Consider the following 22,980-nt stretch of genomic DNA (forward strand, 5'->3'; position numbering starts at 1 on the left):
TTTTAGAGTAACAGAGTATTCACGAAAGTACAGACCTGTGTATTTATTAACCAGAACAGTCATTTCCTCATTAGAACAACAAACAGTATTAAAAACTGTAAGCTTAACAAAACTTACCTGAGTTAAGGGTTCTACTGACCCAATGTAAGTGTCTGGACGGAGGAGGATGTGTTCAAGCTGAGTCTTTTTCTGGTAAACTCTCTCAACAGACATCTTCTTTGAAGTATCATTCTTATTAATGCTTTCAGATTCTTCCTTTTTTGAAGCATTGATCTGATTATCAAATAAAGTCTAAAAAAAAAAATCAACCCAACTCATTTAATCTGCCACTCTTTCAAGATATAAACAAATGCTGACAAATTTAAATTACAATCAAAACTTGTCATGTAATTTAAAAGTTAAATTTTCAGATGCATTAAGATCAAGCTATCTTATCAACAGAAATAACTCAATAGATTCTACTACAGTTTCCTACCAAATTTTGCATTTTCAGACTCTCTTGTTAAACAGGATGAACCACATGAAGGTAGCAACAGTGTGTCACAAAAGACATACCCCTCCTCAGGTTAAGTACTGACAACATCCATTTTGTGCTTAAACATTTGATTCCAAACTAGTGAATACCATTCTGCATAATGAGAGTATTATCTTAAATTTTAGTTCAGACAATTTGATTTTCATTTAGCGAAGCTTAAGAAACATTATAATGCATCCCTATGGCTTTTTGCCTAGGGTATACCAGCTATAATTTACATCCTCCACTCATTTTACTGAAGTAATTAAACCTGATAAAATTCTCAGTTTATAATGTTTTATTATGAAATAAGTCAATGAGTTTAAGAATAGAGAAGCACCTAGGTTAGTGTCAGAATGCATACTAGATTTCTGCAGAAATTGTGGGTGGAGAGGACGAAGAGTATTTGGTGGAGGAACATACAGTATTACAGAAAACTAATCCACTTTCAGGGAAGGATAAAATGATTTAGTAATTTGGGGCATCTTTCAGCAAATTTTTCCTGATGACATTAACATCTCCTTCCCATTGAACAAACAACACACAAAAGGAAAAGATAAAATCTCTAAGAGTAATTGAATCTTGAAAACCCCTTTCTGAGCCAGTAAGGGTGTATCTATCAAGCAGCTAAACATGACATTTTACAGCACACTTTCTTACCTGTAAATTGGAATTCTCTTAAAAGCATGAATAAACAGAACTTGAACTTATATGACATATTTGCCTGGCTGGCAGACATAAAAGGAAGATAAATTGTATCACCTCTCTCTCTTACACTGAGTTTGAAGCAGATGTTAAAATAGTGATGTACATCAGTAGACAAATAATGACAAAAAAAGCCACTTGCCACTCAAGTAAATATTTTATGCCCATTTAGGTGTTCCCAGCAAGTCTAAATATAAAGTAGATATATGCTAAATACTAATCCTAGATTAACTAGTCACCATGCAAACTTTTCAGCTAGAAGTGTCATCAGTGCTCTCTCAATCTTGCCCTTGTCACAGCCCAAGATAGCACTGAAAGTAAAGGGTAAGAAGGCATAAACTAGTATATAGTAACAAGTACACACACATAATGAAGGATGCCAGACTTGCGCTAACAACTTCAGCAAACCCAAAGAGGCCAGACACCAACCTGTAACATACAATGAACAAGGGCGATTCTCCCCGATTATTCCAATTTGTCTACTTCAACTTCTATATGCTCTTTTTCCTCTTAGGAAGCAGAGAAATCAAACATTTTGCTCTATTCAGAACAAGTTATCTTTCTCCTCTGGGCTTGGAGATCTCCACTGGAAACATTTTTCCAGTGTATTTATGGAAACACTGCCAAATACACACTTTGCAAATCTTTGAGACAAGCAGATTGCGAGTACCAATGACAACAACAGCCAACTGTTATACAGCAAGTGAATTTGAAGAGGTCAAACAAGAACTGGGTATTCTCTGCCCATCCTATAACTGACAGTGTCTGGAGTCACATGGGGAGAGAACCGAGGAGACCTCATGACCTGCACCAGGATTATACTTAACACAGATGAAATCACTGCACTAGTCCACCTAACTTTTCTTCTGTACCACATCACTTCTCCAACAGCAGAGGGAGGTCACATATTATGATTGAAAAGTTTTGGTATCCAAGTCCATTTGATTTTTGCACTGTCATTTGGTCTTAAACCACAACATACCTCCCCACAAAAAAAGGCTATCAAGAAGAAAACCAACAGGACCTTCTGAGAATAGAAAACATATATGAAAAAGGAGGAGGAAGAACAATTATAGAAGCATTGTCAGTAATTGTTATGTGAATTTTATTTAATTGGAAGTTTAGACTCTATTCACAGAACTATTTCAGTGAGTTCCACTATATATATAATATATATATATATATAAACATTTTTCTGACCTTACTTGCTTTATCATCTTTGTTTTAACCTATCACTCTTCTAAGACAAGACCTCATATCTAATAGGAGTCATCTTTAGCTCAATCATTTATTGGTTTTATAGCTCAGTTATCACTTCTTCTAAAGGGACTACTGATCAGCAGAAGAAAACAACAAAATACTTTTCTTGTTTCAATAAACATTAATAAAGCCATGATCATGGAAGAAAACATGGGGAGTATTTCTCAGAATCAGTGGAAGTAAGAATTCAAGCAAGGGAAGGTAGGGGGAAGATAACCCGTAAAACAAGGTCAGGCAATTATTTGTGTAAAAGTTTGCTAAGATCTTGTTCAAGTGGAAGACTTCAACTTACAGAATCGCAGAATGGTTGAGGTTAGAAGGGACCTCTGGAGATCACCTAGACCAACCTCCCTGCTCCAGTAGGGTCATCCACAGCACATTGCCCAGGGTTGTGTCCAGATGGCTTTTGAACATCTCCAAGGATGCAGATTCCACAACCTCTCAGGACTATTCCACTGCTCAGTCACCCTCATAGTAAAGAAGTTTCTCCTCATGTTCAGAAAACTTCCTATGTTTCAGTTTGTGCCCATTGCCTCTCCTATCACCTAGGGAGCCCAGTGTGCTCCCTATCACTGGGCTCACGGAGCACAACTGGAAAGAGTCAGGCCCCATCCTATTTATATCCTCACTTCAGATATCTATACACATTGATAAGACTCCCCTTCAGCCTTCTCTTCTCCAGGTTGAACAGTCCCTGCTCTCTCAGCACCTCCTCATATGAGAAATGTTCCAGTCCCTTTATCATGTTAGTAGCCCTCTGCTGGACTCACTCCAGTAGTTCCATGTCTCTTTTGTATTGACCCAAGCCCAGAACTGGACACAGCATTCCAGATGCAGCCTCCCCAGGACTGAGTAGAGAGGGAGGTTCATCTCCCTCAACCTGCTGGCAATGCCCTTCCTAATACAGCCCGGGATACCATTGGCCTTCTTAGCCACAAGGACACGTTGCTGGCTATGGTTAACTTGTGTACCAGGACTCCCAGGTCCTTCTCCACAGAGCTGCTTTCCAACTGGTTGGCCCCCATGGGGTTATACCTTCCTAGATGCAGGACTCTGCACTTGCCTATGTTAAACTTCATGAGGTTCCTCTCTGCCCAACTCTCCAGCTTGTTGAGGTCCCTCTGATGGCAGCACAGGCTTTTGATGTACCAGCCACTCCTCCTGGTTTTGGATCATCATTAAACTTGCTGAGGGTGCGCTCAATCCCTTCATCGAGGTCACTGATAAGTAAGTTGAACAGGACTAGACCCAGTATAGGCCTCCAACTAGACTTTGCATCACTGATCACAACCCTCTGAGCTCTTATCATTCTGCCAGTTCTCAATCCACCTCACTGTCCGCTCATCCAGCCTACACTTTCTGAGCTTGCCTACAAGGATGTTATGGGAGACAGTGTCAAAAATCTTCCTGAAGTCGAGGTAGACAATACCCACTACTCTCCTGTCATCTCTCAGCCAGTCATTCCATCACAAATTCTTCCACCCAAATTCTTACACCTCAAGAGGTTTTTACTGCAGGCATGACAAGCAGCTGTCACATCACAAAATCACAGAATGAATGAGGTTGGAAGGGATCTTTGGAGATCATCTAGTCCAACCTCCCTGCTCAGCCTCACCTAGAGTATGTTAGACAGGATTGCATCCAGACAGGTTTTGAATATCTCCAGAGAAGGAGACTCCACAAGCTCTCTGGGCAACCTATTCCAGTGCTCTGTCACTCTCACAGTAAAGAAGTTTTTCCTCGTATTCAGATAATTTCCTGTGTTTCAGTTTGTGCCTGTTGCCTCTTGTCCTGTTACTAAGCACAGCTGAAAAGGGTCTGGCCCCATCCTCTTGACACCCTCCCTTCAGATTCTTACACACACTGATAAGAACCCCCCTCAGCCTTCTCTTCTCCAGGCTGAACAAGCTCCGCTCTCTCAGCCCTTCCTCATAGGAGAGTTGTTCCAGTCCTTTCATCATCTTCGTAGCCCTCCACTGGACTCTCTCCAGCAGCTCCATGTCTCTCTTGTACTGGGGAGCCCAGAACTGGACACACAATTCCAGATGTGGCTTCACCAGAGTTGAGCAGAGGGAGAGGGTTACCTCCCTTGACCTGCTGGCATTGCTCTTCCTGATGCACCCCAGCATACCATTGACCTTCTTAGCCACAAGGGCACGTTGCTGGCTCACAGTTAACTTGTCCACCAGGACTCCCAGGTCCTTCTCCACAGAGCTGCTTTCCAGCAGGTCAGACCCTGGCCTGTACTRGTGCGTGGGGTTATTCCTCCCCAGGTGCAGGACCCTGCATTTGCCCTTATTGAACTTCATGAAGTTCCTCTCTGCCCAACTCTCCAGCCTGCCCAGGTTTCCCTGAACAGCAGCACAGCCTTCTGGTGTATCAGCCACTCCTCCCAGTCTGGGCTCATCAGCAAACCTGCTGAGGAGGCACTCTGTCCCTGCATCCAGGTCATGAGTAAGTTGAACAATGAAGTGGCCCCAATACTGACCCCTGGGGGACAACCACTAGCTACATCCCAGTGTTTCAGTTGTCATGTACATAAGGGTAGTATTCTTGTTATTGTTCTGAGCTAAAATGCTTCTACTTGTACAGCAATACTGCATCGGAGGACTAGAGTCTTACTGATACATCACAACTCAGCAATACATAAACACAGAATAAGAACTCAAATACTAGCCTACGAAAAATACACCATAACGTTCTCTAAAAGTTCTAGTTGTCTCACATCCTATTTGCAGAAAGCAGCACATTAGAAAGTCAATTTTATAACAACTGAATAAATAGATCTAGAGAGTGAGAAATTATTACAGAAGAGCATTATTGAAACAGGATTCCTACTAGTCACTGACTTTAGTGCAAAGCTAGGAAATGCATTTCTGTTTTCCAGTGAAAGACTTATAGACAACTTGTAGTTCATACTTCCAAAATTACTAGTAAAAACCATGTAGCATATCAAAACTATTTCTTTTGAGATGCTACGGACTTTTCATGCTTACAGAAGACAGAGGTCACACTTAGTCAAACTGCAGCCTAAAACTAGCTAATCCTGCAAAAGCGTCTCTCCTGAGGGGAGAGGGTATTCACTTTAATTCAGCAGCACTAAGGACCTTCTTTTACCCAACTCTCCCACGAATGATAGCTATGTTTATTACCTTTTATAATACAGCTAGTTAGAACATGATTATCATAATTTGAAATGAAAAAAAAAAAACACACCAAGCATCACCATAACTCTTTTTCTTCATAGCCAGAGATTATCACAAGAAAACACAGAAAAAGTAGTTTCATAGAACTTTAATTCTGTAGTTTTTACTAATACATCACAAATATCTTTCCACTGCACTCTAAGTTATAGTTTCTGAGAGCAGTAAGGACAGATTATATGCATACAATCCTCCAAGCATAGTACACTATCTGTATACAAAAGATAATCATGTTACAAATATTCAGAATTTATTTAACATTACATACTATTGAAATACAGCATGTAAACAAAAGACAAAAAGGATTCAATTACATAAAAAGAAGTTATGCAGAGATGCATGTATCAGAAGCCTGAAGAACTGCAAATCCCCAGCCTAGGCCTGTTTGGCTGTGCTGTGCTCCGAGACAGAAGACCAACCCTGAATTCTTGCATCTTTCAGTCTTGAATGGACATTCCTAGAGTTTGAAATTCATTTTGGATTACTAAACGTCATTGCACTTTGATCACCAGACCACAACATAGATCTATAGACACAAACACCCTCAGTGGTCTTCCCCTTATGTTTTTCTTGGTATCTTAAAACAAAAACAAAAAAAACCCACAATGCTTTCATCTGCTGCTTTCTGCTACTCAAAATACAAGTAAATACAACAAAAAAGCCCTATTTTTAAACTGAGCAAGCACTACACTGCAATCTTGATGCTGCTGTTAAAGTGACAATCTTTTCTGTATATTCTGAAATTGTCTCAAATAGCCTGTTGCATTGTCTCCTGTATGGAAGATCTTCATTTTATTATAGCTCTAAATACAGTTCTCTAAATGGCACCAGCTGTAGTTTCATGAGAAAATCTCTAAAGAGAATTAATCACATGTCATTACGGATTTAAGTCTTCTGCTTCACAATAAATCACTTTAAAAAGTTATCCAATTTTCAGAGTCTTCTTTGAAATCTTAATATGGCTAATTTTAATATGTTTTTAGATATGATATTGGACTTTCCCAACTGTCTGGTGACATAAATGAGATTTTGCAGATTCTTGATAGTCTTTCAGACAGCCTCCAGGTTGACGGCAAACATCACTGAAATATTTGCATCAAAGGCATTGTCTCCACATACATTTAGTCAATAAGATGACCGTCCTCAAGTAGCTTAAAATGCTGTAATACTTTGCACTGTGCATCTTTACAGACACGCCATTACTCTTTAGATCATGACTTCAGATGTAACTCTAAGGAAATTTTTTCAATTCTGAATTGACCACACATAGGGCTCAGTCTACTACATCAAAAGTTTGCCTACACTATGGTAAGCATCTCTTATTACAGTTACTGCTTTCTCTAGTTTGATTTTTTTTTTGCAAGTTTTGTCCTCAAAAAAAAAAAAAAGTCTCTTTCAATCTGCCCAACACAGATTACCGACACTCAAGAAACAGAATACTTAGTAACAGAAAAAGGAACATTACAGGCCTAAATGATTGCAGAGTTTCAGTTCTGGAGTTGTTTTTTCTAAAAAGTTTATCTAGTAGTGTGTCCACGCTATAGTCATTCTTTCCTCTTGTCTTCTCAGAGTCAGAACCTAGTTAGCCTTTAATCTGGTAGCAAAACATTCACTGTCTACTTTGAACCTCAAAATTCATATATACGGTTTTGGCCTCTTCCTCCTTTACATTTTGCAAATTTTTTTCTCCTTACACTGTTCCCTCTGAAATTTCTAAGTGTAACAGAGCATGCATGACATCTGCACGTTGTCATCGATTTTTATCAGCTTTTGGTCTTCCTTTGTGTTTTGAAATTATGTTGAGTCACCATGCTGAGTTTGGTTACTTGTGCTGCAACAGCTGTACTTCAACAAACTGTATTAAAGGACATGTTTGAACTGGATAGTTTTGGCAGCCCAAAGACCTACTCCTATACTCAGCTTCTAAATAGAAGAAAATAATCTGTTTCTAGGACTAAGATGGGTATAGTTTTRTCATCAGCTGCGATGTTGCCATAAATGGGTTATACATCTTTAGTCTCATGCATTACTTTTAAGCAGAAGATTTTATTTTCTTTACATATTGAAGTCCACATTGATGTAAAAATATCAAGTTAAAAATCCTGGAAAGTATTATTTTTCTCAAATTAAATTCACTTAATCTTGTAATAGCTTCCATCTTGCCCTCTCCACACTCTGTAAACTGTTAAAAGAAAAAAAGTCTGCCTAGTCATTCTTTATTTCCCATAGTAAACTACAATACAAGTTGAGGTTGATGAAGAGCGGTTGATGTGGTTTTTGCCTTTTCAATGTTTGTTCTAATGACTGTGCGCTCAGAGCACAAAAAGTGAAAACAGACTGAGACACTGGAAGATTTGAAATAGAAGAAAAAGTAAGGTAAGAACTAGACTGGTATTCCTACTGTACTAGTTAAAGAGGTTTCCTGAACATATTGCTTTCAATAAAGAGAATATATCACTCCATAACAGAAAACATTGCTTTTGCGCCCATGACATACATCAATCTTTCAGCTAGCTTTTTGCCACTTCAGCACAAGCTACTTAGGTTTCTAATGAGCCCCAGTGTTTCACACATGCCTCCCCTTTTTCTACTAGGTCGAAAAAAGGGTACCTGTACTAGGGCTGGAAAACAATTAGAGATGACCAACAGGAGGAATTTTCCTTTTGGCTTAGTATTTTTCTGCCTTAACTTCCTAAAAGTACTACAGGCAGCTAGCTGCCAGGATCATTCTGTTGAAAGGCAAATGCAGCCTTTGGACGTAAGAATGCAGAAATGCACATGAGCGTCCCACATTCCCTTAAATAAAATGTAGAATAAGCACATTTAGTGGGACAGGACAATAAGTCTTGAATGTAATTAAGCTGCAAATCCTGGAGAGGTTAACTAAGTAAAGGAATCAGTGATGAGATAGATCTTCTACCACTTACTGTTCAAAACAAAACTAGCTCTTCTGAAAGAAGTAGGATACACCTCAAAACAAAAAGTTATAGGTACAGTACAGAAATTAGTGTGTAGTTTTATGGGCAACATACACTTGATTGTAGGATGGTGTTACATGTTAGATCATAAGGGCTTCTTCTTGCCTTGAAAAAAATAGATGACTAAAATTGTTACCTGAACATTTTGCAATTTTCCCCAACAAAAAACCCTGACTGAGAATACCTCCCAACATGAAAACAAAACTGGAGGAAGTTTCAAAAGAAACCACTCTCCTGCTGTGCTTAACAAATGGTTTGGCTCTCCTGCCAAGATGAAAACACACAAAAGTAACAGTTCCCTGTTACCACAGCAAATTTGCTTAGATCATTGCACACCATTAATGATATGAACTGAATCTCTACTGCATCCTCCTCAAAGCTAGTGTAAGGAGAAAGTTCCCAACAAACTCACCCACAATCAGTCTGACTCTAGGCTAGATTAACAAGTTTTAATTTAATTCCCGTATTTTTATATTTTTCATCTCCTGCTTTGCACAATTTTCTCCAGACTCTGAAGCAACATATTACATGTAGTTATGAAGATTCAGTTACAGAATAGTTTGAAAATGGTAAGATTTGCCTGATACAGACATCYGCAACAATTAATTGTTGCTGAACGGGAAAATGTCTTCCTTCCTCCTGCTATCTTCTGCTTCTTTCACTCGATACAGTGTAATCAAATCGACCTCACAATAAACCAGTTCAAGGAACAAAAGTAGTTTTCCCTCCCGTCTCCAATCCCTCAGAAATGCTCAGTTTTCCACTGGTTTATTTTCTTGAACAAGCATGTTGCAGAATCACATAAACGCTGCTGCAAGGAAAAGGGTAGAAACATACAGCTGGGAGAAGCTAAAACATACTTTTCAGCACATAATTATTACATTGCTTAGCTGCAACATCAAACCACATTCTTAGAATTATATAGCTTCCTCTTCCTAGTGATAATTGTAAAGTATAGCTAAAGGAAACAAACGAATAAAAGCATCACTATTCTTATTTTAGTATTTTTAGTGCATAGTATAGCAGTTGCATTCTCCATGAAATATTTGAAAAGTGATGAACATTTTTATGCAAATACACATGTTCACTATGATTAGTTCTAACCAGAAAATTACATATACTGCTTAAATATGAAATCATTTATACTTAAAAGTTTCTACAGCAAAAGTTCTGCTTTATTTGGCACAAATTCAGATAAAAACAGTAGTACTTCAGATCCTGATCCTTATTTTCTTTAAAACAAAGTGTCTAATGTCTACCCATGCACAAATACAATTTAACTGATTTCTAATATTAAATTTTGTATTTTTCTTTGAAATGTCTATATGCACAGAAAAGCCCTATTCCAATATTACATTTTCATATTGTTCATCCAACATCAAAAAGTGGTAAGTCCATGGATTTTTTGGTAACATATTAATTTTGTATTTGCATCTTTACCTATAAACCAATACACTAAAATCTCTTCAAACCTTCAGTGAAAAACATAAAATCAATTCCTTCTAACATGTCTGACTTTAGTAAGACGAGTATCATTCACTTGTAGCCGAATTCTGGAAGTTGCAAGAAAATTTTATTTTTATATATGTATATAAAACAGCTAGCTTGACTTTATATGCTCATAAAACCCTGACTGCTGACATCAAAAATTTTAAATTCATTAGTTCAGTTCAACATGGAGAAGACTCACCACATTAAGATAAACAAATGTCCTTAAAACAAACTTTAGCACAAAATTCTAATGCTAGTTCAGTATAAGTAAATTGTGAACTATCTGCCCACGACCTCTGCATTTCTAATGTTTCCAGAAAACATGTGTAGAACTCATAGTTCAAAGAACTGTTTGGCTCACTGTTTCATTAGTCAGTATATACAAATGTCCCCACTACCCAAGAAATTAGGAAGTTAATCTAGTTTTCATGTCAGTACCTTTATTAGCATCTGGTAACACCTCTTCCTACATCAGTTTTTCCCCATATTCTTGACCTTTTTAATGCTCACCCATGTCAGTTACAATGCACACTCATTTTGAATACATAAGGCAAAACATCAGGGAAAACTTGTGTGAAACTATATGACAAGAACAATATCATTACAAAAACTCTTATGTGACAGATAACTCCTCAACCACATCTCAGATTGTTCGCAGAATATAATTAGTGTTTTCCATTTTCTGAGATTTATACATATATATATATATATATATATATATGTATGTATAAGAATCACAGAATGCAAGTCTGTCATGTCTGAATTACGTAGTGTACAAACAATTCTACAGCAAGATCTTTTTTATTCAGCTGAGCTATCTTCAGGTTAATAAGACAGCTGTAGAAAAAGCTTCAGGTTTTCCAAACAATATTGGAAGCATTCATGCTGCAAGAGAATATACAGATTCAAGAAAACAGGATAGTTTTTCAACTCTTCTCAACAAGCATAGCAACACCAAATAGAACAAGAGTCAAACTGAGAAATGCCAGAACACGTGACCAAACTCACATCTGAAAATTTTGTTCAGGGCACATTCAGAAAGCAATCTTTTCTAGTCAGTTTCAGGATTACTACAGTCACACTGAATTAGTAACAAGGAATAAAGAAGAGTCCAAATATCACTTAGATATTACTTATCCAACAGTACTCAGTCCTTTACTCTTTAATGGGAAAGGATCAAATTTTTGAACTCTCGTAAATGGAATAGCTATTAGTATATTAAGATTGGTATACCTTTATGCTAATTGCATGTCTAACTTGTATTAACATACTAAATACCTTTACTGTGATCCTTGAGGGTTTTTGTACTTCGTATCATATATGCTAGCCTAAAAAAAGAAGACAGTATAATAAACAATAACCATTAAAACAGACTGGTCCCCAAAAATCTCAATCAGTGAGGGTTTTTTATTTTCATTTTAAAACTGTCCCACACATAGAACAAGCTCTAAAAGTTGAAAAATAATRATCACGCTGCTCCCTCTCAGATACCACTGTTTGCTCCATAACAATATAAGCATCTACAGTGTTATCATTAGAAAGGGCTATGCCAACACATTTTCAAGCACACTAACATTTCAAAATCTATTAGTTGTCTGCCATGGTTAAAGTAAATATGGATCTAAGGCTCAAAAGAAGTAACTTGAGTTTAATTGCTTGACTCCTATTACACAACATCTGATGTTCCTCTAGAAATTTTACAAATCCTGAAATGTTTTACAAGTCTAATAAATATACTACATATTCTAGTCTCAAACCTGTAGGAAGTTTCATGAGAGAGGAACACAGGTTTGGTGTCTGACACATTTACAGTAATTCAGAAGGGAAGGGAAGGGGAAAAAAAATACAACATACAGGTAGCATTAAGTAAAAAAGCCTGTTTCAAGGAAATGGTACCGACCACAAATACAAGGAACTTTATGCTGCCTTTTCCTGAACTCCCTCTTCACTTATTCTCCCACAAAACATTCCTATAGAAGTTACTACAAAATGCCTTTCAGRACTGCTCATTAAGAATTTTGACACTTGTAAAGACCATCAAAATTCTGCCCTTTAATCTGCAATTTCAGAATTTCATCTTGGCAGGTAGAAGAATTCACCTTCCATAAGAGTCACAACATAAAAGACTGTCATAAAACAATCTTGAATATATTTTGAGTATTTTTAGTTTCAGATGTTCAGCATTTTCATTATCTTTGTTACCTGATATTGAATGTTTATCACTTAACCAGCAAAGAAAGAAATGTCTGCATGAGTTATTCTAAAAGATTTAACTAGTATCAGGAAGAACTCATTAACAGGATACATTTCATGCCTGCTTTCCCTCAAATATCTTGGCCATCTCCCTCTTYCTCCTTCCCGCCCAGCAATCCGCTGGGGGGATCTTTCCCCAGCTCAATTCCTCATGGTCTCATGCATTATCCTAGTCTTGAGTTTAAGGGGAATTCCCTCCCAGGTCTGCTTGATGATCAGAAAAGATTAACTGCTTACCTTCTTGCAGCAAGTTTCACTTTATTCCAAGATTGTGGCCTAATAATTCAAATATTGCATGAAAATACTAAACTATAGTGCTGGTGGAAAAGACATTAAGCTACCAGCACTAGCGTACGATGAAAAACACTACCCCTGCTGCACAAAGGCAAAACCCTGAATAGCTGCAAGAGCTGAAGTGTTTGACACACACTCCCGGCCAACTATATCAGCTGGTCTAATAAAAGATGGGGGTTTTTCCTACCCACCTTTCTATGCTTGTTTCTTTGCATCATCATGGGTACACAAATACTAAAGGAGTAAATGTAAAATGGAAGTGTTCACGCACTACTGCTTTATCTTCCCCCCAAAAAGTCAAAATGCTCCAGCGCTATCAGAGACCRAATAACTGCTTTGCAATGTCTCCAGTGGAGCTCATACACTACGAATTTGTCGTAGGTAAAGATGCTTTTTGGAGACTGATGCTGGTATCATAACTATTCCTACAGAAATGCTACATATTAAGTTTCTTGGTTGCAAGATTTTTCTTTTTCCTACTTTATCTTGGCTTCTGTTGAAAACAACTTCTACAGTTCCGTCATGACAATAAAATACTGTTCCTTGCTCGTTCCTTGAAGATTCTTTCACTGCCTGATAAAGCTGGACTGAGCTTTTGGCACTTCACTATGGCAGACATTTGTCCAGTTTTTCCATACATTTGTTCTCCTCACAAATAAATAACATCTTAAGCAAGGAACAAGAAGCCTAAGTCTAACTAGCTCCACTCATTCAATAAAAGAGTGCAAGAAATCAGTATCTATGATACACAGCTTCCTGTGCTTAGTATCTTATTTGCTGTTCAACCTCATAGATCAGGAAAAACACACATACTGGATCAAACAATCCAATTCTCTTCTGCATCTTTTGTCTCCCCTCCTCCTCCTCTTCAGGAATCTTTTAAAATTATGTCTAGTAAAGGAAAACTTAGATCTGATGTTTAGATCTAAAACCTTTCAAATATGTTCTAATTTAAGCAGCCTTTACACAAGCTTTGTTAATGTTCCTTTTTTCCTTCTTGTAGAAAAAGAAAACTGCTTAGATGTATAGTGTAACAAATATTCAGATTTATTATTTTAAACAAAGTAAAAAATTAAGTTGTACTTAAATTTACTTCAGTGCCAAACTGCCTTTATATGTAAATTGGAACTATATTAAGTTCACAACACTAAATAACACATTACATTACTTTAAAATAGTTTTATTAAACTAGATATGCTGATATAATAGAAGTTTAACATGCACTTCAAAACAATTTAAATTTTTTTTTTAAAGTAAAAGCATCTGCAATTATATTAGACATGCTTTTAAAGCTAGTAGATACGATCCTCACTGATTAGAAAAAACTTCCCATTTTTCACATCAACCTTCTCTTTACTCATTACTGAACTACCTGAAGAAAACGTTAAGAATGTATTTTCTGTACAAAAAGCTAAAATGAATAAAGAATTGGCCTATCACTTTAATTACAGTTTTAAATAGTAACTCATTACTTCTGAGAACTATTTTCAGCTACATTTATAAAGACACCATACTTTTGGTATTTCTAATCTTTACACCTTCAAACGTTGTTAGAACTCAAATTACATTTTCAATTAGAATACTTCCATTTTATATGTCTTAATATTCAATTCAGTATTTAAGTTTAGGACTTTTTTTTTTATTAAAATACATTCTTCAAAAATACTTGGGCTTCACTATACGTACTTGAGAGGGAATCACTAAGTCTCCAAACACACATTTTCCAACACGGGCATCTTCACAGAATTATCCATATTTAGAATAAGAACAATTTTTGCTCAGTCTGCTTTTGAAAGTTTTCAAACCACCTCTTCAGAGCAGGATAATATTTTCTTTCTAGATGACTTAAAAGAACTTTACTGTTTTAAATGACCCATGTTGAGGAAAATTACATTTCCAAATACCAGTTTTCATTTCCAGATCCTCCTTCTCTCCCCTTTACAGTGATTTTGATTTCTTAAGTAAAATCTAACAGAGAAACCTTAAAACAAGAAGAGCTCTCATTTCAGGAGCTTACACTTTCCTACCTTGAAATTTTAAGCAAAGTAACACAGCAGTAACAGCATTCAGATAATGCAACCAAAATGACAGGAGATTCCTCAATCTTTTCAGAACCACAGCAACAAAACCAGCAATTTCAATACTGAAAAAAAATCATTCCCAGGAATCATTTGTATCCATAAGTTATGGGTGGTAGTTGCTGTTTTTAATTAATTCTAAACATGTATTTGGAGATGGCTTTTGCATATAGACACACAAGATGATTTACTGTGACAAAAATCCACTTCTGAAAAATAAGACTCCATGAATATAAGACATCAGATTTAAATCATGACTTCTTTTTTCCAGACCTAAACTGCCTACATTTGACTACTTGAACGCTTTTTTCTTTTTTCTTTTCTTTTTTTTTTTTTTTTNGACGCATGCAGGAGGCTAAAGGTTGTTTATCTGCCCAAAGTAATTCCCTAGCTCACCTTTAACGTTGAGCAGTTAGCATGGAAATTATATGTACGCACACACACATATTTAGACAGAACATTCAAAGAGGATACATGCATGAATCCAACCTCCCAAAAAACTTAAAGTAATCTTCCATGCATTGTGCACTGATTTTTTCCCCCAAAGAAAGAGATGTACAATATTTCCTGGAGTTCATTACAATTCACTCCCCACTTCTATGCAATCACTAACTTGGAAATCTTCTTCTGGTTTCAGCATTCTTTCATCTAAACTACAGTAAGTTTTCTTCCAGACCAGAGCACACAAAATGAAGCTGCGTATTATTAGGCTGCAAGACTGGCTCAGTTGTAATCACAAAGAGGTAGCCCTGGTCGTCTTCCATCACCCAGCCTCCGCCTAGTGTCATCTCTGTTACTTTTCTGACCCTGTATCATTCAGCTCTCTAACAAGAACAAAACAAGATCAACACGGAAAAGTTTTTCACTGTATCATGGTGGGGAGGATAGAGAAAACAGATGACAATTCTCTTTTCTGGCAGGAAAGCTGTAACATCTAATGAATCCCTCTTCAAAACTACAGTGTCCAGCTGGTCAAATCATATCACAGACATTTTCCTATAATGCTAAAATATGCAAGAGAGTTAAGGTATCTTTGCAACATAGCCTCTTTATTCATCAAGGAGAACTGAACCAGAAATTAAACAAGCAGAAGGGAATGCAGCTTCCCTTCAGTTTTTGAGAGGTTATGTAGCTCCTAAGCCTATAAACTGCATTATATTTAATGAAAGCAAATAGTAATATACTGGGACATCTATTTCATAACAGATCTCCCTTTCATTGTACAATACAATACAAATCAAAAAACAAAACACTTCTCTCTTGTCCAGCACAATAACAAAAGAAAAAATTATTCTTATAAAAAGTCAGGTAGAAACACTGAAAAACGTCTCAGCAGCAATGTAGGTCTTCTTTTTCCGCCCCACCCTGTAGATACCACAATATATCAAAGGAAATATAAGAAAATAACTAACAGTACATATACAAAGTTACTCTTCGTAACTTGTGTTCTAGGCCTAACTTCAGCTAGGAGAGAAACAGCTGAAGGCCTGTCCCAGACAGAGAAGTGGAATGAACAGAAAGATAATTCTGAGCTTCAATCTTGTACTGTATAGGTAAATTCAAGAGTAGGAGCTTCAACAAAAAACTCAGCTTTTCAGTTTAAGTACAGAACTATTTGTACTTGGTTCAACTCTAAGACAGTGTGCTAACCAGACAGAACTCTGTCAGCCTACGTGACTAGATTCACAGAATATTAGGGTTAGAAGGTATCTCTGGAGACCATCTAGATCAACTACCCTGCTCAAGCAGGGTCACCCACAGCAGGTTGCCCAGAATTGTGTCCAAATGGCTTTTGAAAACCTCCAGGGATGCAGACTCCACAACATCGCCAATTTGTTTAAATGCTCTGTTACAACCTCAGTAAATAATTTTTTCTTACATTCAGACAAAACTTCTTGTGTGTGTTTGTGCCCACTGCCTTTCTGTCTGTCAACCGGGCACCACTAAGAAAAGTCCAGCTCCATCTTCTTTAAACTAACCTGTGAGATATTTACATACATTGATAAGATCCTCCCCTCCCCATCTCAAGCCTTCTCTTCTTCAGACTGAACAGTCCCAGCTCTCAGCCTTTCCTCATATGAGGAATGCTCTCATCTTTTATCACCTTAATAGCCATTTACCAGACTCACTCCAGTAGCTCCATACCCACAAGCAATAACTTACCACAGTTCTTATGCACCCTGTCACTCTTCCTCCAAGCACTACACTGACAGCAAAAAGAAATTCCTGTCTTGTCCCTACTCAGAAGGTCCTGCTCCCAAATCAGAGCAATGGAAGAAGCTGAGAAAACAGCAATAGTGGGCAGATACTTGCAATGGAAGAAGCTGAGAAAACAGCAATAGTGGGCAGATACTTGGGGCAAGGAAGAACATATTCAGATTTAAGATGGAAAAGCCTATCCATTAAGTCAAGAACCACATAGTACAGAGTAAATTATTGCAGTCTGTGGATATCATTGGACATTAGATATTTAAAAGAAAGGTTTGTTTTAATCCTCTTGAAATAAAGCAAATTACTAAAAGCTAAGTAAGAATGTAAGCTATCATTTTATTAGTTTGAGCTATTTGTTTTAAAACAAACTGCTAACAGAAGGACATGGTCCCTCTAACAGATTTTGTTTTGTTGAGTCTATAGCACTATCTTCTCTATTACACACTTTTTTTTTAATTGAAAGTTATTTTCAAGGTAAACTTGGAAACTGCTAAAAAGCATTAATAGCTCAATTCAATTTGTTGAATAGTTTGCTATCTTTTCACTTACCAATTTACAGCTAAGGTATTAACTCAGAAAAATATGATCCTGCTTGATCATGCAAAAATATACACGCTATTTCCATCTACCTATATATTCCATTCAAGAAGCACACAGATCTATGACCAGAACTAAAAAAAAAAGAGTTAAATTAATGCATGACACATATTTCACATATAGCTACTATTCCCTAAAATTGAGGTCTACCCCTTTCACTGAAGTAGTAGACAATGGTAATGTTGTAGAAAGTCTTCAGTTATTTTCAGGAGTTTCAGCTTTCATTCATAAAGTATATGTAGCTCTTCAGGTTGTGCCGAAAACTTTGAAAACATTACCACAAGTAACTGATGGAACATGCGTACTTGCTGTTTGCAAACGTTCTTCAATAGTTTCATGGGCATTACCACTGTATTAGAGTTAACACTCTTCACAATGTTACTTCAGGTGTCAAAAACTTGACTTTCATGACACAAGGTATATTTTAATCAAAATATGCATATATTACTGTACTATTACAACAGCTCGTTTTCAGTAGTCCTGAACACACTGAAAGACTGAAGATAAGAATGACTTCTGTTCAAAAGACACTTTTCCTAGCATTAGAAATTTCCATTATGCCTTACCAATGATGGCTTCTCTAGTTATGAACTCATGTTTGGACATTAACTCATAATATAGCTTAACACATTTGTAGGTGATCTTGGGAAATCATCCACAAAAAAGTACTTAATATCAATCCGTTGGCCAAAACTCCACCTTTTACCATCTATTACAGAATTACTGGGGTACGAGAATTACTGATATTACTTGAGTCAAGCTGTGGTTTGTCTCAATAAAGTCAAGTCAGGCAAAAGAAAAAAAAAAACTCCTCAGAAAGTAACTGCTATAGTTTGTAAGTTACAGGTTATCCTAGTTTATTTTCAGTTACACTATGATATGATTTTCCTAGTAAACATTTTAAAACATTTATTCCCTCACGCCTCCCAGGCAACTGATAGTTGTTCCAACCTATCAGCTAACCTTTGCTGATTATGTTACACTAGAAAGCCTGAAAGAGCATCATAGTTCCATAAAGGTAGCTGAAAACATAGATAATTTGCTGTTTATTTCCATAAGCATTTGATTAATATCTTGCTTCTAAAAGTAGAAGTAGGTATAACCCAACGCTTGTATGACTTTCTCAATATGAAATCCACTTTAAGGTAAATTCTGTACCTTATGAAATACCTTTCCTCTTTCAAAACTGTRAATAATTATTTCCTAGTTAGTTGAAGCTATCAACAAGCTGAAATTTCATAGACAGCTCTTTAGCAAGATGTAAGCACCAAATTACATCTATAGAATCTGGTAGCTTCAGACATAAATATTAAATCAATTTTTAAATGTTTGTCCATCTTTCAAACTAGGCTTATTTCTGTTACTCTTCAATTGTTTAACTCGTATCATCAAAGGAAACAACTAAGAGCAGAAAAAAAAAATCAAATCACCCCTTACTGCTCACACTAATGAGAAGTCTTACATAAATAAATAAATAACAGTTTCGAAACAACTTCGTAACTAAACAGCAAGTACTTACATATCCCGCAAGGATATGTAAGGATATAGGACAAGCAGATTAAAATCAGAAAGCTGAAACTATTACTGTCACTAGCTCTATACTTCTCCCATTCTCAAGGCCAGCATAACAGGTCTATTCATGAACCATCACCTCAACCAACAACATCTTTTTAGCCCAGCACACTAAACGAATTTCTAGCTACTACTCCATCCATTTTAGCGCCACACCACTCTTCTACATGCCAGTCATCTACAGCTGCCACTGAACAGGTGTAGTGTTAGGAACTGGTCCGGAAGCCAGGCCTAGAATTGTCAGCATTTAAGACACACAAGAGAAACAAAGTCCAAAACATCTTCTGAACAGAGTTAAACTAAGTTTTAACTGAATTCTAATTGTTTCTCTACAAGTACTCTGAAACGATAAAGACACTTTAATATCTTCTGCTTTTACAGACTGAAGAGTCAGATTACTTCCAGCTGTAGGACTGTTGACTCACTATACTTTCATTTGCATTACATCTAAGAACAAGTTTCATTAAAAGTGCCTACTCAGGGATTTTCACACTTCATTCTGCAGCTTTCTACATAAGCTGTAAGACTTTCAATTATTTAGTCCAACCTAGCCTGTTAAAATCTTAATTCTGAAGAGCTATGCAAAGACTATAGTTGATACAGATCACATAGTACCGCAGGGAGGAAAGGATAATTCTAGCTTCTCTACTTAAGCTGTTCCGATATCTAAACTGTCTAATTTCAAGTGGCACACCCAGAAACTTCCTCACTTTTATATACCTCCTCATGCTTTCAGCTTCTTAGAATAAAAAAGAAATTTACTAACACAAAATGCAGTAATTATTACAGCTATAATAACAGTCCACTGTCAGTATACACAGGATTTACTCATCTCAATAATGCAATTCAGAACCTTTTAACAACTCAATGATGTAGAAAGACATAATTGAAGAAGTTTGCCATTATCCTCTTTAATGAGACTTACTAAAGTTCCTAGCTCTATAAAGCATATGCATCTGATTAAAGATGCAGCTACCTCACCACCTATCAAGACGCACTATCTTTTCTGCTTACCCACATTAAAGAAGTCACCCTATTCTGAACTCTATACTGAGCAACAGAAAGGCAGAGGAGTTATTGATTGGTTGAATCAGATCTCTTCGGGTGATCTCTGCTCCTCATTCCTGAGGTTTTACCAAAACCAGAGAGCATCCACTATTACTACAAACTAGGACAGAAACTCTCTACAACACACATCAAGGTTAACACTCTCAAAGGACTTTAGTTTATTCTCAAAGTGACTCACCAGTTCTGGAGTCACTTACCACCTGCATGCCCTCAAGTCTTGTTACTTTTGACCAAACCATGAAAAGCAGTAAGAAATTTCTCAACCACAGAGGCAAAACTTTGGGGAGATAATGAAGTTATCCCATAAATGCCTCAGAAAACCTCCTCTTTACCCATTTCTGAAACTTAAGAACTTCTGCTTTCATCTTTTCAGACAGTTGTGGAAGAGGCTGGGATCGACACATGAAATCTCCGGTAATCCTCAAAGACTTAATTTTCTTCTAGTATCAAGAAGCAGTAGCTATTATATCCACGGTGCGACGGACACCCCATGCTTCACTTTGCAGGACACCCCTGCTGACCAGCCACCCCCAACACTGGAGGTGTTTAGGCCCCTTCCCACTGCACACTCCCAGACTCACTTTTTCCCTACAGTCCCAAGCACCCCAATGAGCTCCCCACGGCTCCAACCTCCCACCACAAGCCCAGGCCACCTTCACCCTCTACCCTTTCTCCCCAGACCTCTTCTCCAAGTGGCTCTACAGAGCTTCCCTTTTCATCTCAGCCATCAGTTTCTTTCTCCTTGTTTAAAAACGAACCCACGCACGCTCTTTCCACGCACACCAGGGACACAAAAGAGAAATAAAATAGAATAAAGTAAGATATAGGAAAAAAAAGGACAGGAAACATCCCCCCACAACTTACCACCCAAGTCAGTCCCCCGCTGCCGCCACCGCCGCCTCCTCCAGACTTAGCCATTTTCTGCCCGTTTCTCCTCAGCCGAAGCGAAGGCGCAAGGCGGCAACCGAGAGGGCCAGCTGCGACGCGGCGACTCGCCGCGAGGCGCGCAACCTCCGCGCTCGGCCGCGGCGGCCCGCGAGCCCCGCCGCCCCCCGCACACGCACTCGCACACGCACCGCCGCGGCCCTGCCGCCTAGTTCATGCCGGGCAGCGCGGCGGCGAACACCCCGAGGGAGGCGATGCGAGCAGGGCCTGGCCGAGCAGGGCCGCGCCGCGCCGCCCGCACAAAAGCGCCTCTCGGCCGCCCGCGCTCAAACTCGAGGCCGCGGCGGGCGGGCCCAGCCGGGCCTGCGGCTCTCGCTAGTTTAAAGGGACTGCCGGCCCCTCCGCCTCCCGGCCGCCGCAACAACGGCCGCCGCACCGCGCTGCCTCCCTCTCCCCCTCCTTCCCCTCGTCCCCGGGCCCTCCCCCCCCTCCTCGCAGCCACAAAGGCCCGAAAAAATAGATTAATAATAATGATTTTTTTAAAAAATCTCCTCGTCCCCTCCCCCGCCTTCCCTTCCCGCGCGCGCACCCACACGCGTGTGCCCGCGCAGCCCCCGCCCCCCCCCGCCGCTTCCCTCGCGCGCGCACGCGCACGCCGCTCGCCGACACCCGGCCCGGCCCGGCCCGGCCCTCCCTCCACCTCCTCTTTCCGCCCCGTCCCGGTGCCCGGCGTCGCGCCCCCGCCTCTGCGGAACCCCTATGGCCGGGACCCCGCGCTCAGACAATAACTGCGCTGCCCCCGTCCGGCATTAGCGCCGCGGTCGCCTCTCAGCGCCGCTGGCTCGGGCTCCCCTCCCCCCGCTCAGTGTTCCCCCCCCCGTCCCCTCCCCCGCCAATCGCGCGTAGGAGGCGGGCACGCTGCGAGCGGCGCCGGCCAATCAGAGAAGCAGGAAGAGCAGCGGCGGCCGCCTGAGACGTCACTGCGGGTGGCAACAGGGAGGAAGACGTGCCTCCGAGCRGAGGCGCTCCGGAGCGCCGTGGGGGAGGGGCGGCGCGAGGGAAGCCCTAACGGCCGCAGTAGGGCGGGAGGGGAGATAGGCGCCGAAGCGGCGATGGGAGGGCACCGCAGGGGGAAATAACTGACCTCTCTTATCGGCGTGCACACTGCCGGCTCCTTGGGGCAGGGACTGCTCAGCGCGTAGCGCTGCGTGCTGGGGGGACTGGGCTTTTCCACCCGTCTACTTCGTGCTCTTTTTGTGCTGGGGACAAAAGGCTTCGATTTCGGGTGAGGAATAAGCCCTTGAAAGAACGTGGTTCAGAGGGGGAGCTCACCAGTTTGGCAAGGCCACGTAGTCTTTCAGTTTTCCTAGTCTTTAAGACAGATGCTGTGATCTGTGTGGAGGACAAGTTAGGCATCCTAGATCATAGTGGGTAAGAGGGTAGAACATACATGTTTTGGGARGGTAAAGATTAACTGCCCCATTTCTGCCAGTTCTGTGACCATCCTCTGCCTTTGCRGCCGTTTCTACAACTTCACCGAGAAATTCATGATTGTGCTGCAGTTCAAACAGAATTAAAGGCCTGATTCTCCAAGCAAGAGAGTATTTATAAACCACTGCCCTCTTCTGGACCACGGCAATCAGCCTAAGGAGTTCCATATYTCTCATTCCTGTGTCTTAACTGGTGCAGGGAAAAGACAACTTTATCCTGCTATGATTGTGGTTGCTCTTGGGTATCACTGGTTAAAGCTTCTTTTGGTCAGTGAGACTTTGCTTTATTAGAGGTTCACATAATAAAGCACCTTGATCTGTACACAGTACACAACCCTGTTCTATTTGCCATTTTGAGAAAATACCTTATGGTGCTACTTA

General features: G+C 39.3%; 1 protein-coding gene across 2 annotated transcripts in view; it reads right to left on the bottom strand.

The window, feature by feature from the left end:
- Positions 1 to 21,572, bottom strand: part of TOP2B (DNA topoisomerase II beta) — a 79,317-nt gene extending 57,745 nt beyond the window's left edge. For both annotated transcript variants that reach the window (XM_085311769.1, XM_085311767.1), the window contains exons 1-2: positions 21,089 to 21,572; positions 118 to 291 (exon numbers count right to left, since the gene is read on the bottom strand). In XM_085311769.1, the coding sequence (XP_085167895.1) occupies positions 118 to 291; positions 21,089 to 21,142 (228 nt within the window). In that variant the 5' untranslated portion in view covers positions 21,143 to 21,572. The remainder of the gene's footprint in view (positions 1 to 117; positions 292 to 21,088) is intronic.
- Between the last annotated feature and the right edge of the window lie 1,408 nt (positions 21,573 to 22,980).

The sequence above is a fragment of the Rhea americana genome, unplaced genomic scaffold (genome assembly GCF_003343005.1).
Source record: "Rhea americana isolate MKP2758 unplaced genomic scaffold, rheAme1 scaffold_35, whole genome shotgun sequence".
In the NCBI taxonomy this organism is placed as follows: domain Eukaryota; kingdom Metazoa; phylum Chordata; class Aves; order Rheiformes; family Rheidae; genus Rhea; species Rhea americana.